General features: G+C 36.5%; 1 protein-coding gene across 3 annotated transcripts in view; it reads left to right on the forward strand.

The window, feature by feature from the left end:
- Positions 1-17,669, forward strand: part of RORA (RAR related orphan receptor A) — a 356,756-nt gene extending 339,087 nt beyond the window's left edge. For all 3 annotated transcript variants that reach the window (XM_051628156.1, XM_051628157.1, XM_051628158.1), the window contains 6 exons: positions 843-964; positions 2,064-2,196; positions 2,903-3,010; positions 4,410-4,520; positions 5,903-6,015; positions 7,240-17,669. In XM_051628156.1, coding sequence (XP_051484116.1) covers positions 843-964; positions 2,064-2,196; positions 2,903-3,010; positions 4,410-4,520; positions 5,903-6,015; positions 7,240-7,404 — 752 coding nt within the window. In that variant the 3' untranslated portion in view covers positions 7,405-17,669. The remainder of the gene's footprint in view (positions 1-842; positions 965-2,063; positions 2,197-2,902; positions 3,011-4,409; positions 4,521-5,902; positions 6,016-7,239) is intronic.
- The last annotated feature ends 567 nt before the right edge of the window (positions 17,670-18,236 follow it).

Genomic DNA, 18,236 nt, shown 5'->3' on the forward strand with positions numbered 1-18,236 from the left:
GACAACTAAAGTATAAACTACCTCATGTTCTACATTATAGATTGATTGCTCAGGTAGCACATATAATTGTGATTTTACCTCAGATATTTGCCAAAGACTTTTCAGGTAGTATCTTACATCAAGCTATGAATGCAGTACGTATGACACTAAACAGACTAATTGGTCCAGCAGTTCAGTTTGTAAAGAGCTGGGTTTGGTCATTAGCCCTCACAGGCAGACCCACGCGAGTGTCCTGCTTGACAGAACACTAGACAGGTGGTAACAATCAGTACTTCTGTATTAGAAAGTTTCTAAAGCATTTGAAAATCTACTGCCTGGCTGGCAGTGCTGTTGTATTCCCTATGCATGATGCACTGTGTTTGGTATTCAGCAAGGCTGTCCTCATGGAGATTCCTACCGTGAGGGGTCCATCACCTTGCTCATGCGTGTTTTTCTCTGTGGCTCTACTTAAATGTGTAACTCGCCAGGTTCCTGAGCTGGCTTTACCTCGTTAAAGGCGGCAAGACCACTTACTGAATTTGCAATGGCCTGAACGCTCCCGCGTGTCCAGTTGCCCTGTATTTCCAACGCTTTCTGGGCCTGGCGCAGCTCGGGCCTCCCCGAGGTACCGCGCGCCCCCTGGCGGCAGCGGACTGGCTGTGCGGGCTGGCCTGACACCCGCGGGCTGGCGTGGGGCGAAACACACCCAGAGCTGCTGATGCTATAAAGACATAGATATTTTTTTTATTGACGGCTAACCCTCTCCCCGCCCCTTCGTTGCAGCTGGACTATGTTAACTTTGTCAGGCCTGCAGGTATAGCTTTGCATTTGTAATGTGTGTTGCTTTCTGCTCTTTCTTTTAGAACATCTTGCACAGAATATTTCCAAGTCACACATGGAAACTTGCCAGTACTTGAGAGAGGAGCTACAGCAGATAACATGGCAGACTTTTCTGCAGGAAGAAATTGAGAACTATCAGAACAAGGTATAAAAGCATGCCAAACTGTGGCATGCTTTTTCTAAAGCGTGGTATTTCCATAACACACTGCAAAATTCACTTTTTCACTGCTTTCTGTTTACTATCAGGAATGTATATTTTTCTGTGTTATCAAAAAATAATACACTAGAATCAAAAGCTGCAAGGTGGTTAGGACATCCTTTGCATTTGTGATTTTTACAGGAAAAGGAAAAACCTACTCCTAAAATCTGTCTGTCTGTGACTGATAAAACAAGGACAAGACACAGACATTTTTTCAGTCCTAAATGGCATGTTGAGTTCATTTCTGAATTTGTAATCTCCCAGATCAACAACAAAACCAAAAAGTTGTCCTTTGGTGTTTGGGTTTCCCCTATAGAAGAGCAGCAGGGTGCTCCCATGCCACCAGGGGTCCCATGTTTGTATTTCCATATGCCTTCACCCACAAACTGCTACCAAATGGCTACTTTTGGAAAACTGTCTTTGAAAGTATTATAAAACCACACTGTTCTTTGAATGTATTTTTCATTTAAAAAAAAAAAAAAGTTAACCTTTAAGAATATAATTTTTTTGCTCATGAGGGAATTCCATTCTGAATCATTACCAAGAAATGATAAAATCACTACTTGCACGCCTTCTTTGTATTGTTAACAAGATGATCTTTGTATGTATATTTTCATATATATCCTTAATGAAGATGAGCTAGTGAGATGCAGGACAAAATACAGTTGTTGACAGGGAAAACATGATTGTGCACTGCTAGTGTAAACTGACATTTTTTCTTGATGCAGTGAATAAAATTCCCACTGAAATCACCAGGATCTTCATACTTTGACATTTCCAGCTTATGAAATAAAAACATTCCAGCCTGGATCGATCTCTTCTGACATCACTGATGAGGTCTTACGTGTTTGCACTGTCACTGATCCACATGAGGCCTTTGCTTTGACATTAATTCCCCTGGTCCTACAGGAAGACTGTATCCAGAAATCCTGGAGAAAATTCATTCCACCTTTTTTTTTTTTTTCCCAGCTCAGTTTTACTTTATGAAAATGGGCTTTCCAAACCTTGATTAGTAATTTTTCCATTTTTCTTCTCTCTCAAACAGCAAAGGGAGGTAATGTGGCAGTTATGCGCAGTCAAAATAACAGAAGCTATACAGTATGTAGTGGAATTTGCCAAACGCATTGATGGCTTTATGGAACTGTGTCAAAATGATCAAATTGTGCTTTTAAAAGCAGGTATGTGGGTCAGTTTTAAGGTCTGCTTCTATTAGTTTTGACTGAGGAAGGTGTTACCTGTATACAGTGACTGTATGCACATATATACGTGTTGTACAATGATCATTTAAAATACTACAGGGGGAAACCTTATAAATGGTCTGTGTCTTTGTCTAAAGTGCTATACCTTCTTAGTTACTCTGGACAGAATGAGTTCAAGCCTACATATGAAATTTTCATTATGAAAAAAGGGAACAATGAATGTGTAAAGATGGACAAGTTTAAAGATGATGATGATGATGATGATGATGATGATGATGATGATGGCTTAAAAATAGTGAATAACATCTTTCAACATAAAAATCCAGATTGTTCTACCCAAGATGTAGCAGTAATGCCATTTGCAAATACTGAACAAAGTTGTTAAAGCTTTGTGAACATAAATCTAAATGAGATGCTTTGACTTCAAAGACTTCATTACTCCAGTAAAGAAATACTGAAGTTTATTAGCATTAAATAACTTGCTTTAGCAAAAGTTCTAAAGGGGCTTATGTGAATTCTTTTAATTCTACTAGCAAATCGAACTGTGCTCTCTTACACCACAGAAACCTACTACCCTAATCGACTGATACTGAAAGCAGAACACAGGACATTTAAACATCTGCACTTGCTCTTTGCAACTGTAGTCTCTACTTAAATAGTCAAACATACACTGTTTCTGTTTTAGGGTCTTTAGAGGTTGTGTTCATCAGAATGTGCCGTGCCTTTGACTCCCAGAACAACACAGTCTACTTTGATGGCAAGTATGCTAGCCCAGAGGTTTTCAAGTCCTTAGGTAAGGAAATGTCAACTATTATATCTTAGAATAAAAATAATAAGGTGGAAAGCAAGGGGGCAGCTGCTTTAAAAAATTCAGGCTATAGTATTAAACTAAGGGAGTTCCAAAGCTCAAGCTGCTTATTTTGTAAGCAGTCTTGCTGGTTTTGTTTGAGGCCAAGCTTATTTCAGGAGTTAAAACAGCTTAACTCCATGCAGTAAAGGACTGTTGGTTTTGAAATGCAGCACTTAGATCAGGGTAGCGCAGTTTGGACACAGTTGTTAAGAACAGAATCCAAGATTCCGTATCTAGTGTGACATTCTATATATCCTGTTGGAAGAGGCAGCATATTTTAAGCTAATTTTGGATAGACTGATGTTGCTGCTTGGAAGATGTTGTTAGTGTTATGCAATATGCAAAGTCCAGTTATTTGCAGGTAAAATATTGTAAATCAGTTTTCTTATTAAACCATAGTTTATCACTTTTCTATTTTTCTTCTCTGTATATTCTTGCTAATTTCAAAAGGATACAATTCACTGGTTATAGACTTGGGATGTGATGAAAGGGCAGTGAAAATACAGCAGTGGAGAATGCTCTGCAATTACTGAAGCATTCTCTGCTTTTCTAAAACACCTCAAGGTACAAGGTCTGAATGTAAACTATTCAGAGAACACAGTTACCAGATGTGGGTTCCAATGAAACATAACTCTCATCTGTTACCACCTACATCTAGAAATGTAGGGTGGGTTGAGGCTAAGACCTGCAGAGAAGAGCCCTTTTCCATCAGGTTGCAATCCCCTTCAAAGCAGGGCTCCACTTCGCAAGCTGCGTAACAGCATGTGTAACAGCAGCAGTAAACCAACTTACACCCATGTGAGCAAGGAAATGGATGAAAGGAGAGAGAGTTCCTTTACTGCATGAAAAGCTTTCAGACCTCGGCTTCTCCCTTTGCTCCTGCAGCATGTACCTTGTATGCATCTCTCCCCTTCCTGTTCTGTGTGCTCAATAGTCTTAAAATCAGCACTTTTCAAGTACACATTTTGAATCACCACTCCACACTGACATGAAAAAATTCCACTTAGAACAGAAACAAAGCTAAACCAATTCTGACCTTGAAAATGGCTTAGGTTTTATCTGTATTTACCCCAAAACAACCAATGTGGAAAAGATACAGCATGCAAAACCTTCAAAATAGGGGCTGCCAGGGTGTGTGAGCTGGGGACTTGTGGGGATGGGTTAATAAGCTCAAGCATGAGTGAGATCTCACTATCATCACTCCTTAAGGAGTCCTTAAGGAGAAGACCATCCACCTGTGACGTATTTCACATCTATTTTTCACCTCTATCAGAATAAACAACTGTGTTGCTCTGTGGTAGTTTTAAACAATGTGGCATGAACCGTACCTTCTTTTTGGCAGGTTGTGAAGACTTCATTAGTTTTGTGTTTGAATTTGGAAAAAGTTTATGTTCTATGCACCTGACAGAAGATGAGATAGCTTTGTTTTCTGCGTTTGTTTTAATGTCAGCAGGTAAGCGATAAAGGTTTGCTCTAGGTTTACTTGATAGAGGTAATTTTTATTTTGGAGTGTTTTTAAGGATAATGTTAAGACAATAAGGTAGTATGAAATGTAATCGTCTTTTTAAGCATGTCTTTCTTCAAATCATCTTTTTAAGCATCTCTGTCTTCTCTAAATTTTTCATTTTAATAAACACATTAAACTTGTGAATTTAGGCATTAAATTGGAAATCCTAATCTAAGCCCTTGTTTTTCAAATTTTCACCTCATTAAGAACTCAGCTTCCTTGCAAAAGTTTAAATGCATGTGAGTGAGACCACTGAGTCAACCTAAGTGAGGCAGGCAGAAGAAGGTAGCCACTGAATTTATATAGTCAGCTTTCAACGTATGTGAGCTTGCAGCTGTAGCAGAATTATCACAAGCACATGACAGAATGCTTCCAGTGTCACCTCAGGGCTGTTAAGAAGGGTTGCCAGTTGTCGCGAGCCAATGTTTAGACTTAAATGGGAAGAAGAACTGTTTCCCACACCAGTATGCAGTGGTACAAACGTAGTGAGGTAGCTTAACTATCTGTCCCTACCTTGAAAATTGCTACTGAGAATTATATGCTGCCAGACACATGCAAGTCACCCCAAGAGTCAGCCTGAGTCTACTGTACCCATGACTAAAATAACTTAATCTTAAGTAGACACACATAGTACTCCAGGCTCGTTGGGTCCGGTGAAACAGGATACCAGGACAGAAAGTCACCCAAGGAGCTAAATGCTCTCTTTTTAGACTGCAGCACAGTGGATTCAGGAGCAGTGGTGAAAGATTCTGTTAGTAACAGTGGGATTGAGATTATCATAAATATATTCTCATGCTGTTTGCCAGATGGGAAGTATGTTAGCCCTCTGTCTTGGTATGTAGGCTACAGAACCCCACAGATCAGTTCTGCCATGCAGAGGATGTAGCAGCTAATACTACTTTTATGCCAGGAAGTTTAGGAGCTTTTTTTTTTTTTAACAGCTGAATGTTTGCTTCTGATTTTTCTGTATGTCACTGTAGATCTTAGCAAGATCTACTCCAACGAGTTGTTCCTTATGTGATCTGTTAGTTTCCTACTAAAAAGTTATATTCCTTATGTAAATACCCTGCATTTTACAAACCTTGTTAGTGAATGATTAATAAATCTTACTCAGATTTGTCAAATTTTTCTAATTAGGGACTTTAAAAGTAATTTTAAATGCACATAGCAAATATACTCCAAAACCTATTAAATTTGAAACTCATTTTTCTGTGTAAGAAGTGGAAGAAAGGTTGCAAACAAGAAAGATGAGTCTGTAACAGATTTAGTACTTCCTAATGCACTATGATGTGTGCAGTACTAGATGTGTTAACTCCATTTATATTTAGATCGCTCATGGCTTCAGGAGAAAGTAAAAATTGAAAAACTCCAACAGAAGATCCAGCTAGCACTTCAGCATGTCCTACAGAAGAACCACCGAGAGGATGGAATTCTAACAAAGGTAAGAATCATACTATGGCATGTCACATGACTGAAAGTACGCTTTCTTATGAATGGTAAACCCAGAATTCTAAGCACCTTGTTCAAAATCAAGGTGCTTAGCTGAAACTATTTACTAAAAACTAGAAGAGGTGAAATGATGACTTCCTGGGGAACAAGGTCAATAATAGTCTGAAAAGAACTATATTAATGGTGAATGTCATTAAAAGGGATGAAGATTTTTATCCTTTCTCCTACACAACATTTCTGCCACACAATTGATTATTGCCTTAATCCTCATGAAATCTCTGCATCTGTGATGATTAAGTCATTATAACATGCAATACCCAAACTAACCTTGTTTTTCAGTCTTCCATGAGAAGTTACCCAGTCTTTTTCTCAGCAGTTCTTCCAAATGCTGATGCCTAGAGAAAAGAGACACATCCTATTATACTTATCTAATGTATCTTCACGATTTTTAAAAAATGGAAAAGTGGTGTGATAGTAAAAAATAATTAATCTAAAGAACTGGGGAAGGGTAGGCACTTTTAGTTTACTTTAGAAAGCCACACAGCTTATGCTTAGTTTAACACCACAGAATTAAGACTAGAAGCAAGATGGGCCAGCCCAGGTTTTGCAGATTGTCCCCATTTCAAATCCTAGCTCATACAATTCTTTTCCCAGAATATACTTTGGAGACATTTGTTGGCAGAAAGTTTCTTTCCTGGGCTTTGATATAATTTACTTGGTAAGTTCAGGGAGTACCACAGTGGTATTTTTGAAGTACAGATTTTTCTGGTCTGTTCCTTTTCACCTGCCTTGGCAGAAATTTGAAAAGTCTGATCTATTGCATTGCCAGTTCCCTCCATAGTATTCAGTGGGTTTAAAAGTAGTCAGAACTGCTGCGTTCCAAGTTAATGACTAAGCTACACGAATGAAGATCCAGCCAGTGCTTGGAAGGCAAGTGAGGAAACCCAATGATACATTTTCCTAGGAACTTAAAATTCTATAAACAGCATTAATCTATTACTTACATAGCTTTTTAGTTTCCTCTTTATTTTTTTATCTTTTTTTTTTTTTTTTAAATTTAACATAACAAACATCCGTGGTTACTCATCTGAAATGTCCCTGTTAAGGTAAACAACTGAAGTGAACCAAAGTGTTTGAGAGAGCTTTAAGCTTAAGAGCAAGATTGGGAGGCCTGGTTCCATATATGACCATATGACTTCTGTTCATTTTTTTACAGTTAATATGCAAAGTGTCTACTTTAAGAGCACTGTGTGGACGACATACAGAAAAGCTTATGGCATTTAAAGCAATATACCCAGACATTGTACGACTTCATTTTCCTCCACTTTACAAGGAGTTGTTCACTTCAGAATTTGAGCCAGCGATGCAAATTGATGGGTAAACGTATCACCTGAGCACTTCTAGAATGTCCGAAGTACAAACATTAAAACAAAGGAAAGAAAAAGAAAAAAAAAAAAGAAAAAAAAAAAAGAAAACCAAGACACTTTATATGGCCCTGCACAGACCTAGGGAGCCAACACACTGCACATCTCTTGGTGGTCGGGGTCAGGCGAAGGATGGGAAACAATGAAACAAAGTTGAACTTGTTTTTCTCATGCATATGATTTCCATTATGCCTACAAATATGGACCCTTTTTCTGTCTCAGCTTCTCAATCCTTGACCTCTGTTTACACAGACTGAGGGTACTAATGTCAGAAGGTTGTTTTCTCCTGTAGTTCACTGCCCAGACTTTTGACAGAACAATCAATTTGTTGATCAGAACAGAGAGTCCACCTAGTAATCAGCGACTGGTGTGCATTGCAGAGATTTCAGCATCAGTTTGCACAACTTGCTCATTGTTTCATGAAGGACGATTTTTTCACCTACCACTGTTTGCCAGTAGACATAACGGCATGAAAAGGGTCCATAGCAATAGCAACAATAGCATTATAATATATTACAGGGTAAATGGGCATGAAGACTATATATAGCAAAAGAGATATTGTTTATATATTGTTTTAATTAATATAAAATGTAGTTACTGGTATAGCTTTTCTTGTTGAATTGATAAGGCACTTTCATTTTGCACCTTTTTTCTTTAAATTAAATGCTAGCGTGTTCATTGTTGTGTTGCATGTGCACCAGAAATTCAAGTTTAACTGAAAAAGGTCTGGCAGGTACTGGTACATTGGGAGGTATTTATGCTGCTGTTTTCCATGTTACTTTTGAAGAGAGGCTGGTCATATCCTGAAATGGTTACACAGATTTTTTTAAGAGTTGAAAATAATGACAATTTTCTAAATTAAAATCAGCTTTTCACCATTAATTTCAAAGGTACTTCTATTTTCAAATCTTTCAAACCTGGAAGTTTAAAATTATATGCCTAAATTCAGATTTAGGTGCACAAGACAAATGCCTCATTTTCAAAGATGCTGAGTTTCCATGGTCAAAGTTAAACTAGGCAATTGTGGATCACTTACAAATGGGTAACACAGCATCCCTGAAAATCAGGCTGTTAAATAAAGTGTATTTCTCCCACTGTAAACCCAGGTTTGAAAGTATTTACTCAAGTCTGTATCTACAGTAAAAGTATGTGTGTACGACATGTATGTGGAAAAGTTTATATATAGTATTACATACTTTTGTACTCCATATTGTAAACAATGCCTTCAAACTCCAAACTCTATCACAGCCCATAGGTTTGTCTTTGACTTCAGTGAGATGAGACACTGACCCATGTTCTTCTGGCATCCAGCAGTTCAATTGCAGGTAGCTGAACAGAGAAGTCCATTACTCTCTTTATTTAAGAAGATGCACTTTAAAGTTTATCAGATGAGGACAGACTAACAAAGTAAAGGCACACTGTACTAGAAAGCACTGTTTTGTACTGTGTGTAATCCCTGCAAAACATTGATATCATAAATCTGCATTCTCTTAATTCTGAAATTGTGATTCCCATATTGTGTAACCAAGCAATAAGCTGAATCTTGCAGTCGTAGTTATTCATTACCATTCCCCATCATTCTTCCATTTAGGAAGAATACTGTCTCTGAGCAATTTTGTCAATTAAACCTAGTTCTGAAGGAGGCAGAATCAGAATAAATGACATCACAAAATAAACTGGCTGTTTGAGCCAGAGGTGCATAATTGGTTTGGATGAGGTAAGGATGTATAACTGGATGCCTTGCAGGCCTACACAAAAGAAGTTTCTGATTAAGTATGTAACAAAAAGCCAGAAACGTTGAAAAAGGAATGAGACAGGGTATGCTGTTTATCCAAGGATACACAAGTTCTCAAATATATTAGTCATTGAGAAGTAAGAGAAGCCTAACTATTTAAAACATGAGAATTAGGTCAGTGGGTTATTATAAGCAAAACAGAGGTTTACTCTGTGATTTGAATATGTTTCCTTTGGGGTACATTTGAGATACTTAGCTATGACACCTATTAAAAACTATAGTCTGCCACATCAGGGAAGCTTACAGCTATCACTCATCTCTGTGTTTCAAAAGGAGGGAGATTGATGTTTCCCCTTCAAAGCAGTGTGTATGGGATGGGAACACCTGCATCTCTGTGAGCACTGGGAGGGAGGCATCGAAGTGCTTTTGGCAAAAGTTCATGGAACTGTCCTTTTACTGCTCTATCCTGCCTGTTCACAAAGAGGCAGCTCACAACCCAGAACATGCTCTCTCCAGTCTCACTGTAACACTTTCCTAGAATCATTGTTTGCTTTATTGGAGTAACTGGCATGATATGGTACTTTCAATCTAATGTGTTTTCCTGTTTTTAAAACAACCTTTTAACTAACAAATGTTTTCTGAATGTGACCAGCCTTAGGTGCTAGTCCTGTAAAGATCAACTAAACTTAATCTCAGTGTCAATTAATGAAGTAAGACCTGTACTTTTTAGAGTGAGATACAACTCCTACTTCTGACAATAAGTAGACTACCAGGAAAAATATTTGGGGATTAATTTTCAGTCGCATCCTTTTCTTACCTTTTTCTGATGAATTAGTACTTTATTATTAGTAGTACTTTACTGGGCATTTAAGTGCCAATGGTTTTGTATTTACACCCATAAGTCATTGACAAAACCGATTTTTGGAGCATTTACTAATAAAATACATAACCATAAAAAGGTTCCAGATAGAGCCTTAGCTGAAAGCCCTTTGCATCTGAAAACAGCTTGGAATGTGATCCAGGCCAGAAAGTGCTGTCATTTTTGCCCATGGGAGCTCCTATGTATCGGCACCTTGTGAAATCAGACTGTGCACTTATCCTAAGTAACTACTTTCCTGATCACAGTTAACAGCCACTTGGCAATAGGATATTATTTTTGGTTTGGTCTTTATGGCAGGGGCGGGGCAGAGGGATACAGCATGGCAGATGTGCTGGTAAGACTTCCGTTGCCAAGAAAGCTTTCATGAAAGGGGACATAGAATAACATCAGAGTGGCTGGTCAGAGCAAGGGTCATGTAAGACCCAGCACAGCAGAGGAAATGCTCTCTGCAGAACCTCTGGGACTGTGACCTGGTATCAGATGATCAACCAAACAGTTGGTTAAAAAAACAGATCTGGAGTCAATGGATATTCATAAGTATTTTCAAAGTCTACCTAGTTCACTACGAACAAAAACATGAGGACAGCTGAAGAAACAGGAACAGTATTTTGGTTTTGAATTATCTGTTCCTTAAAGTCTGCAAAGAGATTTTCATTGGGTATTTTATCTATTCATAGAGATGTTCTGGCTTTCTAGGAAAGAGATATTGTACTACACTGCCAGTAGTATACTAATGTACTTCAACATCTCCAGCATTGTTTGACGTTTTAAAAACTATGAGATTAGGTGAAAAGGGAGGCTGGTTTTAAGTTTGGTTGTTCTTTATTAAAGCTTATCTTAGTATGGATACCAAGCTATCTGTGTGTATGTGTACCTGTGTGTGTGAGAGAGAGAGTGTATTTGTGTGTGCACATGAATATATGTGTGGGTATGTGAGAGTGGCTGCTTCTAGGCTGTTAAGTGTCAATGGAATAAAGAAAATGTATTCAAAATACTTAAGTCAATAATAGAAGGTGGAAAAAAGATTTATTCTATACAAAGCCTTGTCTGGACCACTTTAGAGAGACTTCTATTTTTTTAACCCTTCTATAAATGTTTGATGGCACTTGAAATATTCCTGCAATAAAATGTGATTTGTGTAAACATTAAAAAAAAAGATTTTGTAATGTGAAACAATGAAAGAAAGTAATGTAATTTTTCTAAAAAACAAAAAAACACAAATGAACGAACTTTGTATTATTTTCTTGATGGAATTTGTCTATTTGTCTTTGGAAAACTTTTTATTTCATTGAATGTGCCATAGTAGAGGTGTCTTTTCTTTTTCTTTCTTTTTTTTGTTTGTTTTTTACATTTTAGATTAAAGGAATAGCTGTGTTCCGACATTCCAAAATGCAAGATGACATAGCAGTCCTGATTAAAAGGTTTGATTAGTAAGCTTCAATCATTGTTGCTTTTTTTGCACATGTTCTTCATTCCTCTACAGTGCAATATGTACATAGAGCACTTGCGGGTGTAACCTTGATCCCTCAGGGAAAAATACATATTTGTACAGGATTTTTCTTTTTTTTATGCCTTTTTTTCTTTTTTTGTTTTTGCTAAGGAATGTCGATTGAATCACCTGTCTGTTGTTGAGGGGCAGCCAGATAATAATCCTAACCACTGTCACAAAACATTGATTGTTTAAATTTTGTGCCCTTTTATTATTTAAAAAAAGAAAAATAAAAGTTATTTTCTGACAGTTCTTTTGTGCTGATTGGTGATAAAAAGGGTAAATAGATAAGCACCTTATGATTGACTTAACTGTGAATGACAATCCATCTCGTTATCAACAACAGAAGCCCTTTCATTTTGGAGCTGGGGTTAAGAGTCAGAAACTAATGTGCTCAGGGATCTTCTAAAACTCTTCAACAGGGTGGCCAGTACTACTGGTGGAACAAATTACTTTTTAAAAAAATATGCTAGTATTTATTCCCTCTCCCCCCCAGGCACAAGAGAACTGGATATTTTTTTGTAACTAAATGCTCTATGCGTGCCTCATTCTCACTCAGTTTTGCAGTATACTTGCTCTTTGGTCTTGATTTTGTTCAAAACAGAAGTACTCCAAAGAGTGCAAAGGTTTTGCAATTACATTTTAAAAAATAAATTAATGCTGACCCATTAAGTAAAGGATTTAAATTAATTTAAGTACCCTGTGGACATTTTTATAATGATAGGACTATTTTTCCAGCTGAATGTTTTTCAATACAAAATGAGTTTTCAGTATGTAAATTATTGTCAAAGAAAACAAATCAGTTTGTGGTAGTACAAGGTAATCATTAGGTTTCAACACTCAAGTCACACAAGAGGGAAGACAGATCTGCAGGAATACAAGAACACTTCAGACATTCTCTTGTTGCATATGCTTCATGGTAAAGCAAAAGTCCTGCCTAAAAAGAAACAGTGAGGCTGAAGACATTTTCGTATCTAGTACATCAAATACAGCAATTCCAAGTTATTTCACCAAAACCCAACAGTGTCTAGGGGAGTCTCCACGTGCCAAACTGTAGGATTCTGGAGGCCTGTCCCAATTAGCCTTGTTCTAGGGCTTCACATTATTTTGAAAATGCAAGTAGAAAAGAAAGTAAATACAAACAAAATTAGCAAGATTTCAAGGCTTCAGTTAGATTGGGAAGAGAGTGAATTTCTCCACCAAACATGTCTGTCGGCTTGCAAAAAGCATCAGTTCTTCAGTATCTTAGGTTACTGAGGGTTTTTTCACCAGGTATGTAGCTTACAGTTGTTTACTGTAGGTTGCTTTATAAACAGGGACACCTTTCTTACTGTTTTACAAGCTGATGGTTGAGTTTAGGTTGGAATGGCCACCCAAGACAAACAACTGCTCTGAGCAACCTGGTCTACTGGGAGGTGACCCTGCCCATGCAGGGGGGTTGGACCTAGATTATCTTTAAGGTCCTTTCCAACTCATTCTATGGTCCTATGATTCTGTGAAGTATAACCCCTTGATCAGGTTGTGTTGTGGCATCTGCAGTAGAACAACATTCCTATTGCTTCACAATAGAACCTCTTTTTTACATGCATGCCTATCAGTTGAACATACTGTTAATAAATACAATCTGTTAGAGGTTTTAACTATGTAGTGGAGTGAGCCAAACATTCTACCTTTTTTTTAATTGATATTCCCCAGTCTGATCTTGATAAACAAAACAGGCTGCACAGTACAAGATGTGCATGCAAACAATATGTATTTTTTTTCTCCATACATTTCTAAACTCCCCAATGCCGATAAACTTACTAATACACATGTCAGAAACGGCATTTACTAGCCAATATACAAAATAATACACAATTTTCTCTAGAGTGTTCAGTATATGAAATTCTACCTGTGCTAACTGATTCAGACTGCACAGAAGAAACACGTTTATTTTCCTTAGCTGGAGAAATTTAACTATTAGAAATATTTTTCATTATTAATACTAATATTTATTATGTTCAAAGATTAATCCATTAATATATTTGAATATTACCCATCTATTTTCTTTATGCTTAAATATTCCTGTTAGTAAATCATTTGGTGGAAATGAGGGCAAATGCGTATGGATACCAAATAGAACAACAAAAAAAGTTTTAAAATTTAAATGTGAATTTATTTTAAAATTGCAGTATATGCTTTAATCCTAGTACTGTGATAATAGCTCGCTAAATAATGTCACTGGACTTGAGGGGGAAAATATGTAACATTTAGGGTAATATACAGTCTATCTTTAGAACTTTATTCAGGTACTAAATAGAATTCTGACATCAAAATACAAGCTGTATTCTACCTTTTTCATATGTAGTGTTGCTGTTTATATATTTTTTTTTTGCCTTTATCATTGGTAGAATATAGCAATAACTTTATAGCAATAAGTAGGCTATCCAAATAAGAAACAAAACGTGATAAAGGCTTCAGATCAATACTCATAGGTTCATTTCTTCTGCCACTATGTATGTCTTTCCTCACCATCTCATTACTTTTTCAAGCTGAACTTCACAATGTAGTTGTTCAACTTGATGAGTGACATCACAACTTTTTGTTAACTTCTGCATGTTTTTGGTGTTCAAATGTCCTTTGTATACTTATTTTCCTATAAGTCAGTGTTTCTCAAGCTTTTTGAAAGCACAATCCGTCTGGGCTGTATTTCTTCATCAGGCTCTATGTGTTGGAATTAACTTACTTTGTCTGGGGCAGGGAGTGTGAACCAGCTGTACTTACTGGCAGCACTTCCTAACTAAAGGAACTGAGCTGCTGCTAGTACTAACTCCGTGGCTACTTCAAATGCTTGCAGCCAACAGCCAGCCAACCCTTCCAGTTCCTCCAGACTGCGGGGGCTGAGCTGCACCCAGCGAGTGGGACAAGTTCCCTGGGCAGCACGCTGGTCTGCAGCCAGCACAGCTCCATGCTGGGGAGCCGAGTTGCTGCACTTCACACAGAACCCAGCTACTTTGGCCTGACGTGGTGTTTTGATCATAATCTAAACACTTTGGCAACTTTTGAATGGTTGTGACTTTTGTTTGAGAAACACTACCCTAAATTACCCCACAAAGTCTTAATGTAGATGCACAAACTTTACAGGAACTTGCAGTCTGTAATGCTATATCTAATGCAGAGAATTCATAAGCAATACAGTGAATTTTATTTCACTAAAAGGCATACGTACTGTACACCTTTCTAAATCCAAAATGTTCCTCATTTCTACATTGATTTAGAAACAAGTTACAGAACAGTGGTGAATATCTGAACTATTAGGACATTAACTGGCTGCTTCTTTATATGTAACTGTATTGTCTGCCTGCTCCTTTTCTGGAGATGTGTTTTTGTATTGGATGTTTGGGCCAACGGGAGGCTTCAAGCTACAGTGTATTTTCCCAGATTAAATATATTTAACATACGACAAACCCCAGACAAGGCTTTTTAAAATGTATAAAGTACTGCAGTGTTAGGTGGTTTATTTGCAAACTGTTTTCAATGTTGTCCATTTTTATGGCACCTTTAACAATAATCTTGTTTCCAAAGTACAAAAAAAAGGTTAAAAATACTCTAGCCATAACTGAATGTCAAGCAATAAAAACAAATGACTTTTTGTGCATAGATTTAAAAGAAATACAAGTTTTAGACATCTGCATGTAAATGCAATCTCTTGTTTACTGCTTTCTTAAACTTGAGCAACTGATTCCTTATTTTACTACTAATTTAAGGACTTGTAATGGCCTGTAAACATTTTATCTTGCTCTATTCTTTCAACTCGAACTTTGTCTCTGCTTTGGAGTCATAATATTTAATGTTGTTCTGCTCACCTCTATACAGTTAACTTTTTGCTTTCATTCTGTATAGATAAAGTTATACTATAAACAGCCTACACAGTGCAAATATTTATCTGTTTATCAAATACCACATTATGCTGTATAATATCTGTTTTACTATATAATCTATTTTAGACATAGCTGTTTAGAACTAGAGTGTGCTATTTTTGTGTTTTTCTGATGTGTGGTGCTAGATAAGTTACTTTTGTGAACAAAAGCAAACAAACCCCTTTTATTCCTAGACAATACCACCTTTGGGTCTTGTTAATTTCACTGAGTATAACTATATATAAATATATATATATTTGTGTATATATATATACACACCAACATATGCCCAACAAGTACCTGTATCAGAGTACAAGATTTGGGACATGGTTTTCTCTTTAAATGCATAGTGTCATTATATAAATTATTCTATAGTATATTTAATAAGGAGAAAATTACTTCACCGGTACAGATACTTGATATCAAATGTAGAATTTTTTTCTACATTATTAACATTATTAATTATTAACGTTATTAAAAATGTTCTGTCCAGCTTGTTACCCTTTTGGTTACTAAAACAGTCTGCCTGTACTGTATCAGAAAAAAGAATAATCTGCCAGTATAAAGCAATTACAACATGCTGTCTGTCTGAATGGGAGGTAGTTATTTGGCTTGTTGGAAGAGTTCTATCCCGGTGTTGCATCTGATATTTATAGATGTTATTCTGTTGGGTGCCTTCCTCCCTCTTCACTTTAAATAGGATCTGTACACAAACTGTGGATGTTACAAGGCCATGCCTACACACTTAAGTCCATTTACTGTAAATAGGAATTTTCTGTAAATCTTCCATGATAGATGGATGGCTAAATTTAGTCCTTGAATATGCTTTATAAATTGTGCATACAATACCCAAGGACAGCCATTAGCAACTAAAGTTAATTAAGAAGTGGAATTTGCAACATTTTGTCAGGTCTGGGGGTTTTGTTTTTATTTTTCATGTATACCTTAATTTATGTAGTCATGTGCCCTTAAAAGTATTCCTGTCCCCTCTTCCCTTCATTTTAGATATTGTTTTCATGGTAATTCTTAAAAACTGATGGATATCAAATATCTAACTAAGGAGGTAATTAACCTTTTAAATATTTATTAGAATTTTTCTGTAATATTACTGAATTTATAAGATCTTTAGCAAAGATTTTTGAGCAATTTATTAAATACAATGTTTCTGTTTACTGCACTTTTTGATAATAGGAGGTAGTGAATTTTAAAGCCATTATTCTTGGCTTCCATGCACTGCTTTTATACCCTCAATCCAAGGAATATATATATATAAATAATTTTTTTTAAACAGCAAACATACTGTTGTCCTAAAAAGAAATACAACCCTTACTGCACCATGGGTATATTTTCATAAGTGGAATGTTTAATTGCGAACACTATCAGGACAATTATAAAAACCTCTTGAAGCTACAATCTTATTTAAATATAAGCCATGACAATTTTATTTTCCCTTATTGATTTAAGTCACCCTTTGATATTTTCAAAGAGAAGAGAACTCGTTCTTAAATTTATATGTACTAACCTATACATAATGCTAGGAACACGTTTTCCCTGTTGTTTTAATTTTAATAGTTTGATATATTTATGGAAGACCATTTGTTTAACATATACTCACCCTGTTACTAAATATTCAACATAACAAGATCAGAATAAATGCTGATTACAAATATAAATCAGTTTGAAGATTAAGCACATAGACTTCAAAAACCTCGTTGAGTGATATGCTCAAATTTCTGTAAATACACACGAGTTTAAATGCAACTATACTGTACATGTAAATATATGCTGTCTGTTATGTGTACAGTATGTATAAATTCCTTTTCTAGCCACAATAAAATGTAAGCCATCAAGAGGAATACTAAAGTGGTATTGTACTAAACCTTTGCTAATGATCTTTACCCAATCACTTAACTTTTCACTTTCATGGACCTTTCAAACTCACTCTTATGAATAGCCTGCTTATATTCAAGTTTGTTATTTTACTCAGTCCCAAAAGAAGTATTTTGATTCATTTTGTAAATATGATTGTAAAAATAAGAGATTTAATGTTGTCTTTTAAATACTCCAATTTTCATTCTAATATGAATGTTGTTATATTGTACTTAGAAACTGTACCTTTAATATTACATTACCTTTATTAAGTGCATTGAACACATCGATTTTAGATGTGCTTTATGTACTGTTATCCTGTAATAAAACTTCAGCTTCTAATGGAAAAATCTGTCTTAATTTGTTGTCAGTAGCATCTTTTTTGTTTTTCTGAATTGTGGTTTATTAGATTTATTCCTGAAGGGATGCACTGTTAAAAAAATTAGGCTGTGCTTCCAAGCCCACATGTCTGTGCTATTTAGTGCATACATCAAGTAATGTTTGGCAGCAAGGAAACAAGACAACTCCTGAGCACCTTTTAAGCTCCCCTTTTGGCCACCAAGAGCTTTAAACCTCCTCAGAATCAATTGGATTAATCCTTGAAGGTGTTGTCTAGTTTGAAATCACAGTTCACTGCATGAAGTGCAACACACAAGAAGTCTGGCTTAAGAGCCTCCCAGTGACTTTGGAAATACTGCTTTGGGCTAGATCTGAATGGGGATCTGAGTATCAAAATTGATGTTTCAGTACAATTCTGGCATCAAAATTCAAAGTTGCAGCTCCTCTCTGCTGTGCTGACTTTGGGTGCACCTGAACGTCAGCAGCATGCTTGGTACTAAGACTTCAGGCATGTAAAATTCTACTTCTGCACCTACCCAGAAATGCCTCAGTCTTTATATGCCTGACCATGATCCAAA

Source organism: Apus apus, chromosome 10 (genome assembly GCF_020740795.1).
Source record: "Apus apus isolate bApuApu2 chromosome 10, bApuApu2.pri.cur, whole genome shotgun sequence".
Classification (NCBI taxonomy): domain Eukaryota; kingdom Metazoa; phylum Chordata; class Aves; order Apodiformes; family Apodidae; genus Apus; species Apus apus.